This window comes from Patella vulgata, chromosome 5 (assembly GCF_932274485.2).
Source record: "Patella vulgata chromosome 5, xgPatVulg1.2, whole genome shotgun sequence".
Lineage (NCBI taxonomy): Eukaryota > Metazoa > Mollusca > Gastropoda > Patellidae > Patella > Patella vulgata.
The window spans coordinates 22,499,992-22,516,406 of record NC_065883.2 but is presented as its reverse complement, the minus strand read 5'-3'; the positions used below and the strand labels follow the sequence as shown (position 1 = coordinate 22,516,406).

The 16,415-nt window shown below is 31.5% G+C and overlaps 1 protein-coding gene across 2 annotated transcripts in view; it reads right to left on the bottom strand.

Annotated features, from left to right (window-relative positions):
- Positions 1-1,095: 1,095 nt before the first annotated feature.
- LOC126821544 (spectrin beta chain, non-erythrocytic 2) overlaps positions 1,096-16,415 on the bottom strand; it is a 135,289-nt gene continuing 119,969 nt past the window's right edge. Inside the window, exons 79-88 of one of the 2 annotated variants that reach the window (XM_056100749.1) lie at positions 16,096-16,278; positions 15,518-15,640; positions 10,058-10,149; positions 8,698-9,332; positions 7,395-7,586; positions 6,137-6,211; positions 3,912-4,136; positions 3,429-3,482; positions 3,033-3,055; positions 1,096-2,856 (exon numbers count right to left, since the gene is read on the bottom strand). In XM_056100749.1, the coding sequence (XP_055956724.1) occupies positions 2,683-2,856; positions 3,033-3,055; positions 3,429-3,482; positions 3,912-4,136; positions 6,137-6,211; positions 7,395-7,586; positions 8,698-9,332; positions 10,058-10,149; positions 15,518-15,640; positions 16,096-16,278 (1,776 nt within the window). In that variant the 3' untranslated portion in view covers positions 1,096-2,682. The remainder of the gene's footprint in view (positions 2,857-3,032; positions 3,056-3,428; positions 3,483-3,911; positions 4,137-6,136; positions 6,212-7,394; positions 7,587-8,697; positions 9,333-10,057; positions 10,150-15,517; positions 15,641-16,095; positions 16,279-16,415) is intronic. The other variant, XM_056100750.1, reaches the window with a different exon arrangement.

The following is a 16,415-nucleotide window of genomic DNA, read 5'->3' as shown; positions in this document are numbered from 1 at the left end:
GTTGACTCAATGATACAGCGCGCACATGCTAACCATTCAGCCATCCAACCCCCGCTAATGGATGCATTACCCACTGCATTTGCAGGATCTTCTGTATCAGTAAATGATATATGGACCCATATTAAAACTAATACCCATCTCCTTTGAGATAAATGTAAAATTAAATTTGATTGGATGGACTTATGAAATAAAATGGGCTTTAACGTCATATGTTTATGCATGGACTGGGCTAATGAATACATATGCCATCCAGTGTGATATGAGGGAAAATTTGCTTTTCGCATTCCAACTGTCAGTTGTTCTTTTTCATTCAGTCCAATATAAACAAGGGACCTTGGTTTTTCGTCCTCACCGAATGACTAGACACTTCCTTGTCACCACTGACGAAAACAATTATATTACGTTAAGTTAAGTTTCCTTCAAGGGTCTCTGGTTGGTCAGCATTAAACAAGTGTTGTTTGTTTTCTGCATGTACATGTATACATTGTCTGAATATATTTTATAATTGCTCAATACCGACTAGAGAAGCCTATTCGAAACATAGCAGTATTTGTATTCCATAGAATTGCGACCTGTGTATAGGAGGATATCCTGGTTATTGAGCCAGTACCTTATTCACTGAGCCACCACTGCTTCCATGAACTTATGAAGTATACTGTGTTTGCGAGATAAAAACACAGATCATTTATACTGTTGAACATATTTTAATATATCCTATTATTATTGTATAATAAATCTGTTAATAATATACAAAACTTTTTCCTGTACATTGTGTTAATGATATATCCAGAAAAAAATTAACATCTATTGTTATTGGTCCTTTTATAGCCAGCCTTTTAAATACATAATATAATGTAAATAATTATAGAAAAATTAAAAGCAAAAGCTAATGAGTTTTGGTCCCAAATATTGCATATAACTATCAGACTCTTACGATCTGACTTTAACTTTGGTCTAAGTAACCAACTGCATGAGATAAATGATTTGTTCGGTCAATCAAATGATTGACTTGATTTAGCAAAATATATGAAAACCAATCACAATTTGGTACAAAAAAGCTATAAATGCATTAAATAAATAAAAATATTTCTAACATGTTCTTTAGCACTGTTTAATAGCTTTTCTCTAATTAGATAAATTCTGTAACAAACTATGAAATTTAACAAATATTAATTTGTTCAAATCTAATTAAATATTTTCTTAAAATTAATGAATACAAATGCAGCACCAACTTCCATACTATACAATAATAGTAAAAATATCACTGATATTATTTTTGTGTTACAACTATTGAATTTTACATTTATTCTTATCCTTAATATAAACCATGATGTATCATCTATTGTAACTCACTTGATGAACTTGTCCGTAAAATCTTCAAAGATTATAACAGTAAAATACTTGTTCACAATTAAAAATCTGTTCTACAATTTGTCAAGGAATGTATATGCTATGTGTGGACGGTGTACAAATTTGTAAATTGTATCAAAAACTATTTCTTAATAACGGCTAGAAAAAAACAAATCTAATTGACAAATTTGTTATATTTAAAGAAGATGTTAGGCTCCCTTATTTGTTTAACAATGGCATACGTCAGCTGTCAGTCAAAGTATACCCTTAGCAAAAAGTACAATAGAATACCAGTTTAGTTTTCTTTAGAATTCTATAAAATATTTTAGAGTTGGAGGGAAGTGGGGCCTATCATTGGGGGCCTGTCGGAAATTCGTTAAAATAACCGAGTTTTCAACAACCGACTCTAGATAGAAAAAATATAAAGGATGGCATGAACTGAATAAGTGCACTTTTGTGATGCCCAGTGTTCATATGAAATACATTTTTCTACTGTGCTGGACAATTCATGTTCGGGATACATTTAATTATGGAATAGCTTTTAAGTGAAATAAATGTCAAGTTTCTACACATAATAATATAACTACTAGTTATAACAATTACACCTATAACAGTGAAAGCACTAAACACAACCATTTTGTTCATCATAGATTTGAAACGCCCTTCAAAAGCCAAACTTAATAATCAAGTCTTTGAAAGAGTGATTTAGATAAGCTATCAAAGGGGGTATGGTAACCCTAACTATTTATATACTAACTATATTCCTGTGATCAATATAGAATTGTATACAAAAACAAGTGATCAAGTGCCATATTAATCGTATTGCTTAATTTACAATTAGAGACATATATATCTGACAACAAAAGCTTATAATGGACAAATTTATAACAAAACTACAAAAATAAAAGTATGTAAATAATATACTATATCAGAAATCTACAATTTTATCTTGAGCTACATTATACAACGTAATATATAAAGTGATGAAAAAAAATTATGCTAATATTTTGTACAGTGACATAAATGCGGTGTATGACCTTTTAGCGAAAGTCAAAATTCGATTCACTATCACATGATATGTGTCTATTAAGTGTGTGTTTGGTATTATTATTGTTGAATGATGGACATACACCATAGCAATCGAAACCAGTTAACCAAAATATTTATCTTCTAGATTGTCCTACTCATATTTACTGTATATATGACCTCTGAATCTGTATGAAAATAATTTCTATTGCTACTGAATTAACCTAGTTCAGGTCATACATGTTCATTATCCATACCGATTTCTTAATACCTAATAATTACTTTTGTAAATATCTACTGTTTATTCTAAACTCTATCTTTTTTCAAATCTTTATATGCATCTTTGGAATCTTTCTCCTTCTTTTTCTTTAAAAATCCAAACACGGAATGACTTTTCTTTTTATCGGATTTACCATCATCAGCAAATTGTCCGACTGGTTCTGACACTGGTCTAATGGAAGCACCTCCTTTCGATCGCATCTATAAAACAGAATGAAAATTATTTTATGTTGTGTTATATATTAAAACTATTGCTGCAGAAGGCAGGATATTATTATTCCAAACTGTTTTTTGTTCCAATTTTTTAATTTAGCTTTGTAAACATAATGATTTTACGGTTGGTACTAGACTAATTTACTAGATTCATATATACTTACTTGAACATCATCACCATTCTGACCTATAAAAAAATAAATAAATTTAATTATAAAGAAATATGTTATAGTAATCCAGTTACCGGTATATGTATACAGTTACAGAGGGATCAACGTGCGTGTGTTAGGTCACAGTATCTGTCATTGAGTATGTGACAACCTCGTGGTTTTTCTCTAGGTCCGATAGTTTGCACCTATTGCTAAACACCCCTACGTGTCAGCGAATTATTGAAATAAATTTTACCATATTATGTTAGTCAGAAAATGACTTAGTTTGTATCGAGTGGACTTTAAATCCCATTTATCATTCCCATATTCTGGTCAAAGGCATGAGAATTTACTATTCACAGCCCATAATTGAATTGTTGAAAGGATAATGTTATTAAAGAAATATCTTACCATCTGATATATATGATTGTGAAGATGGACTGGTGACTGGTAATGAAGAATCATCTGAAAATATTAATTATAATGAGAGATAAAAGAAACACTGGCAATATTTGGCTTAGCTGGTATCCATTTTGTATATTACATTATAAAGGATTGGCTCTATATAATTTTGACTTACTCCATCTCTAAATTGCAGATTAATTGGATTAATAATTTTAACAAAAGTTCTACTTCAAAATATTTTGTTAACTACTCAGGCCACACCAATTTGAATTTTTGTTCTTCCAGGAACACTTATTCATGCAAGTTGTCCTTCTTTATTCTTCTGAGAAGAAACAAATTTAAGAACAGAAAATACATGGTTGCTCTTGTCTCAAAGCCTTTTAGTTTCAAAGTTTTTAAATAATAATAAACAAAAAAAAATTGAGTGGTTATTTTTGTACCAAGACCCAGGAGAACTTAAATTAAATTGGTTTTGTTCTAGCTCTTTACCTGATTTAGAACTAACAGCACCAGGTGATGTCACTGGTGTTTTCTTTCCATCTGTTACATCTTTCTGTTGTTCAGATTCTTTAACACCATCTTCAGGTACTATTGACATTCTATTTTGTTGTTTTTCATCTCGCTGTGGACTCGTCGTTCGTTGTGGGCTTACACTGCGCTGTGGACTAGCGGATTCCCCTTCAAATTTAGTAAACTGTTCTGAAGGTTCCAATGCTATGGGATAAAAATTATAAATTAAAATGCCGTAAAAATTTGATATGTCGTTTTTTAAAAAATCTAATAAACAGAGTTACAACAAACTACACAAAGACTAGGGATTGTTAGAAATTATTTCAAACTATGATACATTTAACTCGACTAAAAGCTCTTTACAAAGCCAAAATCTAATACTACAAAATTAGGTCTATGATACACAATGCAACAAATAAGACAGCTGGGTTATATCATGCTGTTTGTGATTTAAATAAGATATCCATTCTGGTACAACCATACATAGAATTTGTTCACTACAAACTTAATATTAAATAGCTATTTTATAACTCAGAACAATTTTACAAGTCTAGACAATTGTTTCTTATACTCATTGACATTCCAATATCAAACCACAATATATAAATCTACTATCTAATCATATTCCTGATATCAAATATTTAACGTAAGAGACAAATCTGTAATATCAAAATATTCTAAATCAGCTATAAATCTTATAATTTTCATATTTATTCCTTAGGTTAAAGCTGGAAGCATTTTGAGTTAGTTGACAAATCAAGTTTGTCTACTAAAACAGACAGAATATTAATTGACGATAAAAGCAACATATATTTTTTTTTTTTTAAATAAGAGAAATTTTCTTGAAATTTGATTTTTCAATGGTTATAAATAACTGTACAAGAATTCCACAGAATTATTCCAGGCTAAAAACTTTGTTACTGAAGAGTTTTGCCGTTTCCATTTTCAAGATTATATAATCTTCCATTTTAATTAAACGATTTTCTAATAAGAAAATATAATTCATTATGCAATCTCTAGTCTGTTAATGCTCAGGAGTAGTGTCAGTATGTTTGTGTCTAGGTTTTGTGTTTGTTGATTATTGTGTGTGGTGCTGTCCTCCCAATCATTCTACTTGATTAAGGTCATAAGGAGGAAAGATAATGATCCTATTCTCTAAGCATTTCTATATATTTCCATCCTAGATATCATGCATAAATTAATGCATTTAATCTACAAGTATATCTTTCAAACCAAACTATGAAAAAATACTGTAAACCAAGAATAAAACGCCCTTAACCATATAGCAATCTGCGTAATAAAGCTTAAATAAAAGCTTGCAAAATAAAACTGGTTTCAAACTGCTAACAATATATATCAAAGATGCCTTCCCATGTACAAACTGGGTGATTTGATGATATATTTGCTTCAAATCCCTCTCAAAATATTGTATTTGCGAGGAAATAACGCAAGCTATGAAAATTATATTTAAAGAAATCGGGTTTGTCACGTGACTTCGCGGTTGCGGTATCTAGCAAATCCAAGGGAGAATACATCACTGTTCATCACCATAAATATCAAAGCCTAAGTAAATTCTAGGATTATCCCCGCAGTTTAGTCTCAGTGTTGTACGTTTAAGTCTCTCACCTTTTCCACCTCCGCTCGACATCATGTTTATCAATATATACATTAATCGCTCCCTAATGCAAAGAGGTCAGACAATCTATGCGTGTAACATTTGATGTCACTTAGTGACACCCTCTAATTTTTGTCCTGTGCGGGCTCCATGGGTGATTTTCAGGGAATCCAGTATTTTTGTAGCAAGATTGGGCGTCTATACTTTCCATATATACCAAAATTGCCATACTTTTATTAGAAATAACCACTTGATAAATACTTTTGTGGGAATGCATCTTTAAAGCCCTAATCTTATCATTATGTACCAATTACCCATCTATGCGATAAGAACAATTGCAATAATTTGTAAATTGAGGTGCTGTGTAGTCAAACTGTGTGCAAAAGGAAAAGAAGAGACACGACAAGGAAAAACAACAAACCAATTAGGAAAATAAAAGACAAAAGCAGTGAACAAAAAATAATCAAAAAAAAAGAAAAAAAAAAAAAAATCAAAAATGCACAAAAATTGTGTCTAAATTCTAAGTGCCCTTCAACATGTAACAGCAAGCAATGTTTGTAAAAAAAAAAGACTTTGTTCAAGACTTCACCTGCATCTCCAACACTTTCATCCAGTTCCGAGCTATTTTGATATAATTCCAATGCTGGAAACATTGGAGGCTGTTCTGGAATCGAAGAGCGAGTTAGTGTTATAAGGTAGGGAATGAAGAATTGGTTATTTTCCGTGAGGATTTAGATGGACTTTTAAAAGTATTCTAGATTAGTAAGTGCATCTCAAAAAATATTGTACATTAAAAATAGGTGAAATATGACAGACCAGTAATGGAGTAAAGTGTAGAAAAATATTCCTTTAACATTCACATCCCATTATAATGAATTAGTCCAAAACTTATTTTAATAACAGTGTTAATAAAAGATATTTGAAATTTAAAATGGTGCACAGCATAAATGTCTACATTGTGATGCTATTATCAAAACACACAAAAATATTCTGCTATTCAAAAAAAAAAAAAACCCAATTAATGTCATAAAATACAAACTGTATTTTAGAACCCACAATCTGTGCATTTATAACATATATAATGCTGATAAAAATACGTATCTGTTGACATCAAAAACATAAAAGATGAATTATATAATTTATATCTTTATAAATTCCAATTGATGACCTGCTCTCATCTTATAGATATGAAAATTAAAAAGTTGAAGAAAGAAACACTATTCGTTTCTTATTCAGTATAATGAATATCAACAGTTTCCTATTCATTAATTTAAAAAAATTATACAATCAACATTATAATAGTGCTTGTTAATAAGTATTTTCATTAATAATATCAGTGTAAAGACATTTAAATATATTCAATTATTATTTACATGTTCATAATAATATTATAAGACTTAGAAGATTTGAAAGAGACCAATTAACGAGTTTCACAGTGTCAAGAATTTGCCAAGATGGCAGCTTGCAATTGGTCCATGATCTCCAATCAGTACATCCCTAAACACCCTATGAGAGAACAATAGTTTGATGATATATTGTTTATTATCTTTATCACTTTAGGGTTTACTTGAAATAATCCATTTTGTTACATATGGACAATCTATTTAAAGACTACAAAATATATATGGATTTATACATCACAGTTTTATCTGTAGGCTAATTGGAGATAGAAAAAATTCATGCCACAAACCTATTTCCCACTTCAACTCTTTAACCCCCCACCCCACCCCACACAACCCCCTCTCGCCATGCACCACTATCGTTTTCTGTATCTTTTGTATCACAAAACTGAAAATTTACAATTCAAGGACGTCAGACATATTATGTGAATAGTTGTTATATATTACCTGCATGATAAGTTATTTTATTTAACCAATCATTTAATTCTTCTTCATTGTGAATCTCCAATAAAAATTCAGCACCATCCGCAGTTTTAACTCGTAGTACATTTTTCTTTTTGGTATAGTCTTTAGCTATTTCACATGATGCTTGATGTATATTAACTGGTGGTGCTGCTGCCTGTTTACTTTCACTAATTGCTAAAATCAAATTAAAAATAACTATTATTCATACATTTTCATGAGATTTGAATAAGTAATGTTTTTATTCCCTGATTAAAAGTTTGAACATATGACATTGGTAAGCTTTTTACGCATTATATATTTCTGTATCCGTTTTTCTTCTAAACTTTCTTCGGTCTTCCTACAGACTCATTAGTTGGATAACTAAATTTATCACCCAATAATACATTCTACAGTAGATATCGCTTGTGTGATAAAGTTCATATTTTTTTTATTAACTTCTTTCTTATTAAAAAGGAACTATTTTTATTTTAATTGACCTTGATGGAAACACTGAGTCAATATAAAGGACTTTGCAATGGTTGAATTGCTGTCAAAAAATGATGTATCACTACGCCGTAATGTAATCAGGTTCAGTAAAAGTGAAATCTATAGCAAAGAATTATATTTATTTATTTGTGCATGTAAGAAGGGATTGGGTGATAAATTAAATCTCCTACTCGTCTTTTTGATTTAAAAAAATATCAACACTCGTCGACTTGTGTTTATATTTTTTGATATCAAAAAAGACTTGTAGGAGATTCTCTATATACAATCTGATTAAAATAGGCCCTATAGATCTATATTGGTTTCATTTTTTTTATACTTTCGATGGTCTACACTACATGAAGATCTGACCGGTTGTTGTGGAAGGTTGCATCAGGGGGCATACGAGTGGCTTTTGACCTTTTGACGTCAGACATTGATTAATCAATCAGCGTTGACGTTTCTAGTGGTTTACCCAAAGTTCTTTGTACCTCACGCCAAAAACTCGCCGTAACAGAGTTTCATTGGCTAATCTCTCATATCATCCAGAATGTGGGTTATATAACAACTCTTCTAGATCCTAGTGTAGTAAAGACGAATAAAACGAAATTTTGAAATATAAAAAACAAAACGAAATAGGATCTGTGTTTTAATCAGATTGCTAAATACATTTAAAGGACTAAAATTCCACAGATCGTCATTCAAAATGGAGAGTCTAACTGGATATCATAGTATGTTATTTGAGAGGTAAGAACAGAAATGGATATAATTGGCCATAGAATAATAAGATTTTATCTGTTTGTACACCATAAAGGCTCCTTACCTTCTTTATCCTTAAAGAAACACAGAAGTTGACCAAACATCACTGTGTAGAATTGTTTCCAGGAACGTATCGTGGCTTTTTTACCTCCACTCTGTAATTCTAGTTTCCTGTCCAGCGTACCCTCCATAGCAACAGGTGGTAAAGTTTCCGGTAATTTATATTCCTTTTTAAAGCTTCTAGTCTTTCTCCGAATATTAAAGCTGGGCGTTCGTTTTGATTTCTTTTCGTCTTTCAAATTATCTACACGTTTTTGTTTTGGACTCAGGGGTGGTGAAGTAAGCTTTTCTTTTTTAGAAATTCCTGGCGATGCAGGGGAAGGAGTGTTGTTGATCATTTCAGAACTTGTGTTTAGGTCATCTCTCTGATTTGTTGACTTGGGTGGAGGAGGTAACGATGGAAGACTTGGCACATCACCCTCTTCTTCAACACTAGCATCATGAGGTTTCTGGATGTCCAAATCTTCATCGTCTACTGATCCTGAGAATGTAAATTCTGTAGCCTTGGTTAAAGGTGATAATGATTGATCTTGTCGAACACTCATATTGTTTTCTGGTCTTCCTGCCATTTTGATACTTTGTGACCTAGCAACTATAAGATTTTTAACAACAGATCTATCCAATTGTCCATCATCTTGTCTGAAAGAAATACAAAATTTAATCATACTTTTTAAATGTACATCATAAGAACATTGATCAGCATTCATCCAACAAAAACTCTAATAGTAAAAAAACAAAATTTTTAATTCAAAATTTTTTTTATTCGAATGTGATAAAACCAAAATAGGTTAGAGAGAGAGTGTTTTTTGAAAAAGATCTTCTGTGGACATTCAACCAATGATCTGATCTGGTAAAGATCTTCTGTGGACATAAACCAATGATCTGATCTGGTAACGATCTTCTGTGGACATACAACCAATGATCTGATCTGGTAACGATCTTCTGTGGACATACAACCAATGATAGTAAAACAATTTTTCCTGTTACAAGATTAATCCATGCACCAGTTTTCTTCACTATTATCCTTGCACATTGCAAATCCCTAAACAACCTGCTGTATTGGATTGGATGGAGGGAGAGAGAGAAAGAGGGGGTTTAACCTCCACTCAACACAATTTATGGTTCAATTTTATTTCAATAATTCGCTTGCTCAGATAGGGGTCTTTGAGCAGTGGGAGGAAACCAAAGGGCAAAGAGAAAACCCACGAGGTTGTCAATTACAAGCAGAGAATCGAAACCATGCCGCTTAATTCAATGACAGATCTTATGATCCAAGTTAACAATTTGGACACCCAATCCCCCTAGTATTGGATGGGCTTTCACTTATCAAATGTTTTTTTCCAAATAAAATCAGTAATAATTACCCCCTGTCTTCTTCATTTTCTGAACTGCCTTCACGCTGCCGACGAAGACTGATTTCACGAGCTTTACGTTGATCTTCTTCTTTCTTTCGTTCCTGTATTGGATACAATCAGATAAATATCAAATAAGATATATTTATAGAATTATACATCTAATAGTTTACCTGTTCTCATTGTTATGTTTTACAACAGAATGGGTGAATTTGTTACTAGTTATTTACATGTATTTTTCTACTGCGTAAAATCAAAAATAAAAAGCATTTCATGCAAAATAAGCCTTGTTATAAGCTTATTATATAGTTCCCTTGTCAATGTTCTAAATAAACAGCATATTATATTAATTTAGCAATTTAAGCCTTTTCTAAATAACATATATATAATATTCATAAATAATTCTTGATATCAAATTGATCCTATTAGTTCCATTAATTAAAATTTGATTATTTTTATTCTGTTTTTCTATTAGTTTTGTTTCAAAACATATAAAAGTAACTAGCTCTAGCCAGAAACAGGCTTAATGATATCGACCTAAACATACTATGCAAAACAAAAAAAAAATTTACATGCAAAGAGAGAAAATTGATTTAAAGATCTTGGGATTGAAGGTTTAATGTAGGGAAATATAAACCTAAGGTTGGGGACGAAATTTCAACCACTCATGTTAAGATCAGATTTCTTAACGAAAACTATTTAATTATTACATGTAATTTAATTTGATATTAAGGTAATATCAGTTGGATTAGAGGTGCCCACATTTTATGAATAAATACCAGTATACTTGATATGCTACGAACATCTTCCACATTTACGAAACAAAATAAGCGGTACACGTAACACAAGTTAGACATAATTACTTTTAGGCTATTATTAAGTGAAAATAATTTTAAATGTGCAAGTTATAAAAGCAAGTTATTATTGTCAATTACAGCATATTTTTATTTTAGTAAAATATCAAAAATTAACCAAAAATATGACACAGTGATTTTACAGCTTAACACAGCTGGTAAAAGATAACACACAAGACATTTACAAATACCCCACTGGCCCTGTTTCTTAACACACTCTCCCACTGATGAACATATAAACAAATGAAATGAAATGGAGTTTAACGTCCTACTGTTCTGCTCCTAACCTGGGCTAATGAAGACGGGCATACGCCATACAGTGTGCTATGAGGGAAATTTTGCCCGGGCAGCGGCGCTACGGCCTACTCTTATATCGAATTCCAACTGCCAAGGGATCTTTTACGTGCACGCCAATGTGTACACGGGACCTCGGTTTTTCGTCCCATCCGAACGACTAGACAGCTGTCCTTGTCAGGCCCTCCATCCTGCATCACTGACAAGAGGAAACCACGCCGGAAAATCTGGGTGAACTTTCTTGGTCAATGCAGGGATCTAACACCCGACCTTCAGGCTAGCGAGCCAGCGTCTTACCCACTTGATCCCCTGATCAATGATGAACATATAAACAAATGAAATGGAGTTTAACGTCCTAATGTTCTGCTTCAACTGGGCTAATAACATATAAACAGATGAATGGTATGACTGCTGTATGAAGATATATATAGTGATTAAGTATGAAAAATGATAGGATTTTAAAATAAGGAATGCAAATCTTTCATTTGCAAAGCGTATCGGGATATGTCTGGGATGATTTGACTGAAGGAAAGGTAAATATATGGATTGGTATATAAAAGGTTTGATAGAAAATGGTGCAAAATGAAAGTTGAAAAAATTATATAAATCTAATATTTATCACTTTCTTTGGTTATAGTCATTTTCATACTGTAATTGGTTATGTTAACAAAAATGAAGATATCTCTTCTTTTAAAAGCTATGTTGACTTCCACTATTTTTATTTAAAAAATTATATATTTTTAAAATCATTTAATGAATTTTTATTTTAAAAGTTTTATTTTGTGCAATATTATATTGAGCAGGGGAGAAGTTTCACACATTAGGAAATGCTGAGATTTTCACACATTATATAAGGTTGATGGCTTAATTTCAAAGATATTTAAATTTTACCATATAGGATGATAATCCCACTGACTGCAAAACCATTAGATATATTTAAAAAAAAAATTTCTTTCAAAGAGTGTAAATAAAATGGACGAAAAATAGCTGGATCAAAAAAAAGATAAGCCCTATTAGTATTATTATGTTTCAAGACTTAAAGGAACAAAATGGGAGTTGGAAATTTCAAAATAAAGATTATCTTTTGATGAATACAAAAAAAAATAAATAAAAATAAAGAACAATAAAATCAAGGCACTATAATAATCTAACAGGCCATGCTAATATTTAAAATAAATGTCTTCAGGCAATCCTCGAAAAATAAAATGTACCGGTACCTCTTGCTTATATAATACATCATGCATGAATAGGATTATAACAATTGTAATAACTGTGCAAAATGTTTATACAATGTGATGCGTCCTGGTATCACCTACAACACATCCATAAATCCAAAATGTAAAACTTTGTCACACATGAATATTTTCACAAACACTGGTGCACACCTTGACAACGCTAATTTTTTGCATGTGGGATATATTCAACACTTTTTGCATGTGGGATATATTCACCACTTTTTGCATACAGGATATATTCAACACTTTTTGAATGTGGGATATATTCACCACTTTTTGCATGTGGGATAATTTCACCATTTTTTGCCTGTGGGATTCACTACTTTTTGTATGTGGGATATATTCACCATTTTTTGCATGTGGGATTCACCACTTTTTGCATGTGGGATATATTCAACACTTTTTGCATGTGGGATATATTCACCTATCGGAACTAGATGAAGCAATCTTTATACATTGAATATTTTATTCTCTGTATATTTCTTGCAACAATTAATATATGATAAATCAATGTCCAAGTCAACACTTTGATTTTAAATCAATAGGATTACTTCCCCTGTCAGTCCATCGCATTTTGCACAATTACGATCACAAACAATTATCTGAAAATGATGTAATATTAATTACATCTATACCAACAATCATACAACACAACAAACATACATAGATACCATGTCTAATTACTTCTTGTTTAATATTATTACAGGTTTTTTTTTCATTAATGTGATATTTCTTTTCAAAAGTTGAGCCTTAAATCATGTGAGAGAGAGAGAGAGAGAAATGGGGTTTAACGTCCACTCGACACAAACAAGGTCATTTTGGGACTAACATATGGTTTAATTTTATTTCAATAATCCACTTGCGCGTAGTGGTGTTTAGCAGTGGGAGGAAACCGGAGGACACAGAGAAAACCCACAATAGCACAAAATCATTTCCATTAAGGATTTTCTCTTCATTGAGAACCGTTGTCTTAACAAGAAATAAAGTGACTGGTATTCTCCTGAACTCTATATATATATATATAAAACACAACACACAAGATGAAGCAAAACAACTTCATACCATACCACCAATAAAACGCTTCAAAATATGGCAATTTTCAAAAGCAAATTAAAATACCATTACAAAGACTAATGGTATGGGAGAAACTTGCTATTAAATATGACCTTAAGAGTGATGTGGCTACAACAATTTACACATCGATGAAGGATTACAAGCATTGTGAATAAGCTCTTGAATTATAAAGACACATCTGTTTACTAAATATCTGTGCAAGAACAAATAGTAGACCTCAATGTGAAGCGCTTAGAAATGACCAGCGAACATAATTTAGCGCTAAATAAGACAATTTATTATTATTATATATTATCATTTGCGATGATTATAGTAGCCACAGCACAAATTAAATCAAATACATTTATATACAATACACACACAATTCTAGAAATATTTCTATATGTTTGGAATTTATATCTATGATTTAAAATAATGATCAAAAAGAGATATTTAAAATTCAAAATAAAAACATTTTGAGAAATATTTCTTTAACTGTTAACTCTGAATAGCAACATGCATTAGTGAGTTAGAATCAAGCAATTTTTAATGAAAATGCTGTAAATGACGTTAAATCATAACCAACACGTACATTTCTGTGAGGCTGTAATGAAAATATGATGTCAAGCTTTTTAATTCAGCAATTCTACAATTTCTACCACAAAGCACAATATTTGAAAAAACTCAATAATTCAATAACAGAATCTTGTTACATGTTTAAATTAATGTCATAAATACTCATAAATATCTGATAAAATATTTTAATTGAAGTTTTCAAGAAATTGTGCTCTGTATTTGATATGGTATATGATTAAACATTATAAAACAAAATGGCTTAGTTCTTGGGTATGATAGCCTTTTCATATCACTTTGTTTAGATTTTATATTTTCACTATAAAGATTCATTTCAAATTTTATCGCTTTCAATAAATCTTTGAATTTAATTTTAGTCACAAGACTAAATATTCAGAAAAATGGAGATAAGAACAAAAGATTTATTTAAAATCCTACCCAAGAATCATATATTATGGAAATAACAATGAACATGCTATAGCCAATTATTAACATTCATATTAGACTAAAGTAACAGCTTGAAAATCTTCTCTCCAATAAATAAAAAAGTATGCTCGAATTTCATTTGTGTGTATTAAAAGAAATAGAAAAACACCAAACTCCCCAAATTTTACCAGTGATATGTCCACATTTCAGGGGTAAGACTTAATAATGATAATATGATATATTATATATTCTTTTCCACATTTCAGGGATAAGACTTAATAATGAAAATATATATCATTTATTCTTAACTAAATTTGAAATATTTCCTAAGTGGAGTGAAAGTTATAGAGAGAAATGGGGTTTAACGTCCACTTGACACAAACTAGGATATTTCTGGACTAACACATGGTTCAATTTTATTTCAATAATTTGCTTGCACGTAGGGGTCTTTAGCAGTGGGAGGAAACCGGAGGACCCGGAGAAAACCGAGGTTGGAAAGGCGACCCTACTCCTTATCAAGTACAACCAGGGAATCGAAACCACACCAGTTGACTCAATGACAGACCGTATGATACAGCGCATACATGCTAACCATTTGGCCATCCAACCTCCCGGCGAAAATTATAAATCTGGGACAACTAAAACTATGGAAGGGTAAGGCCATTCTTTTGAGAAAAACTGATATCACTATTAGTGTATTTTACAGCTCATAGAGCTTATAATCTGTACTAGAAAACATTAATTGATCTATTGATTTTTCCGATATAAAATAGTAATTAATTTCAATTTGTTGATCAGCAGCCTGCAAAGTTCTTGGTACATGCATAATAACAATAGTTTGGTTACGACAATAACAATATGTTACTTAGCAATGGGTTATTCACTTAAAGCTTCACATCATGCGATTACTTAATGGCCAATACAAAAATCATGCAAAATAAAAGTATTTATTATTTACAGTCAATTTTATAATCAGTTGTTGTCCTACTGTAAATACACAAGAATGAACAGTAAGACTCAACAATTATTAAACTTACGTCAAGAATACGGTCCTGTTCTTTACGTCTCAAGTCATCCAGACGTTCTCGTTCTCTTTTAGCTTCATCCTGAACTTGTTGTTGCTGTTCTTGTAGTCGATGCTGAGCAAATGCCTTCTCAACCTAAAATATGGGGTAAAATCATTGCTTATGAATGGTCATGACAACTTCTAAATTTCAAAACTTGTTAATTCTCTACTGTATAAAAGATTTTCTTTTTTTTTTTTTAAAATGGGGTTTAACGTCCACTTGACACAAAGTAGATTATTTCGGGGCAAACATATGATTCAATCTTATTTCAATAATACACTTGCGCGTAGGGGTCTTTCGCAGCGGGGGGAAACCAATGGACCCAGAGAAAATCCACAACGTTGAAAGCAACCCTACTCCTTGTCACGTACAACCGGGGAATCGAAATCACGCCACATGACTCAATGACAGACCTTATGATACAACGTACACAAGCTAACCATTCAGCCATCCAACTCCCCTACAGAGACATTTCAAATTATAATTCAAATGTTTATCTCTTCCAGCAGGAGATTTCAAGATAAAGAATTCTATAAAATATAAAATACCTCAGAAGGTTTATCCAAAGCCTGAAATTTGGGTTCTTGGGCATCAACTGTTTTTTCAAAATCTGCATGGCGTCTGAGAAGTTCTTCTACACCTTGTATAGAATCACCGTAATTCTTTCCTCTAAGATGTGGTTCACGTAACGACATCCATGCATCTAACTGTTCCATGTAATATTTCAATTTCTGAAATAAACAAAACATATTTTACATAATTGGTCCACATACAATCTGATTAAAATACAGATATATATTTCATTTTCGTTTTTTATACTTCCGATGACCTCCACTACATGAAGATCTGACCAGTTGTAGTTGGAGGT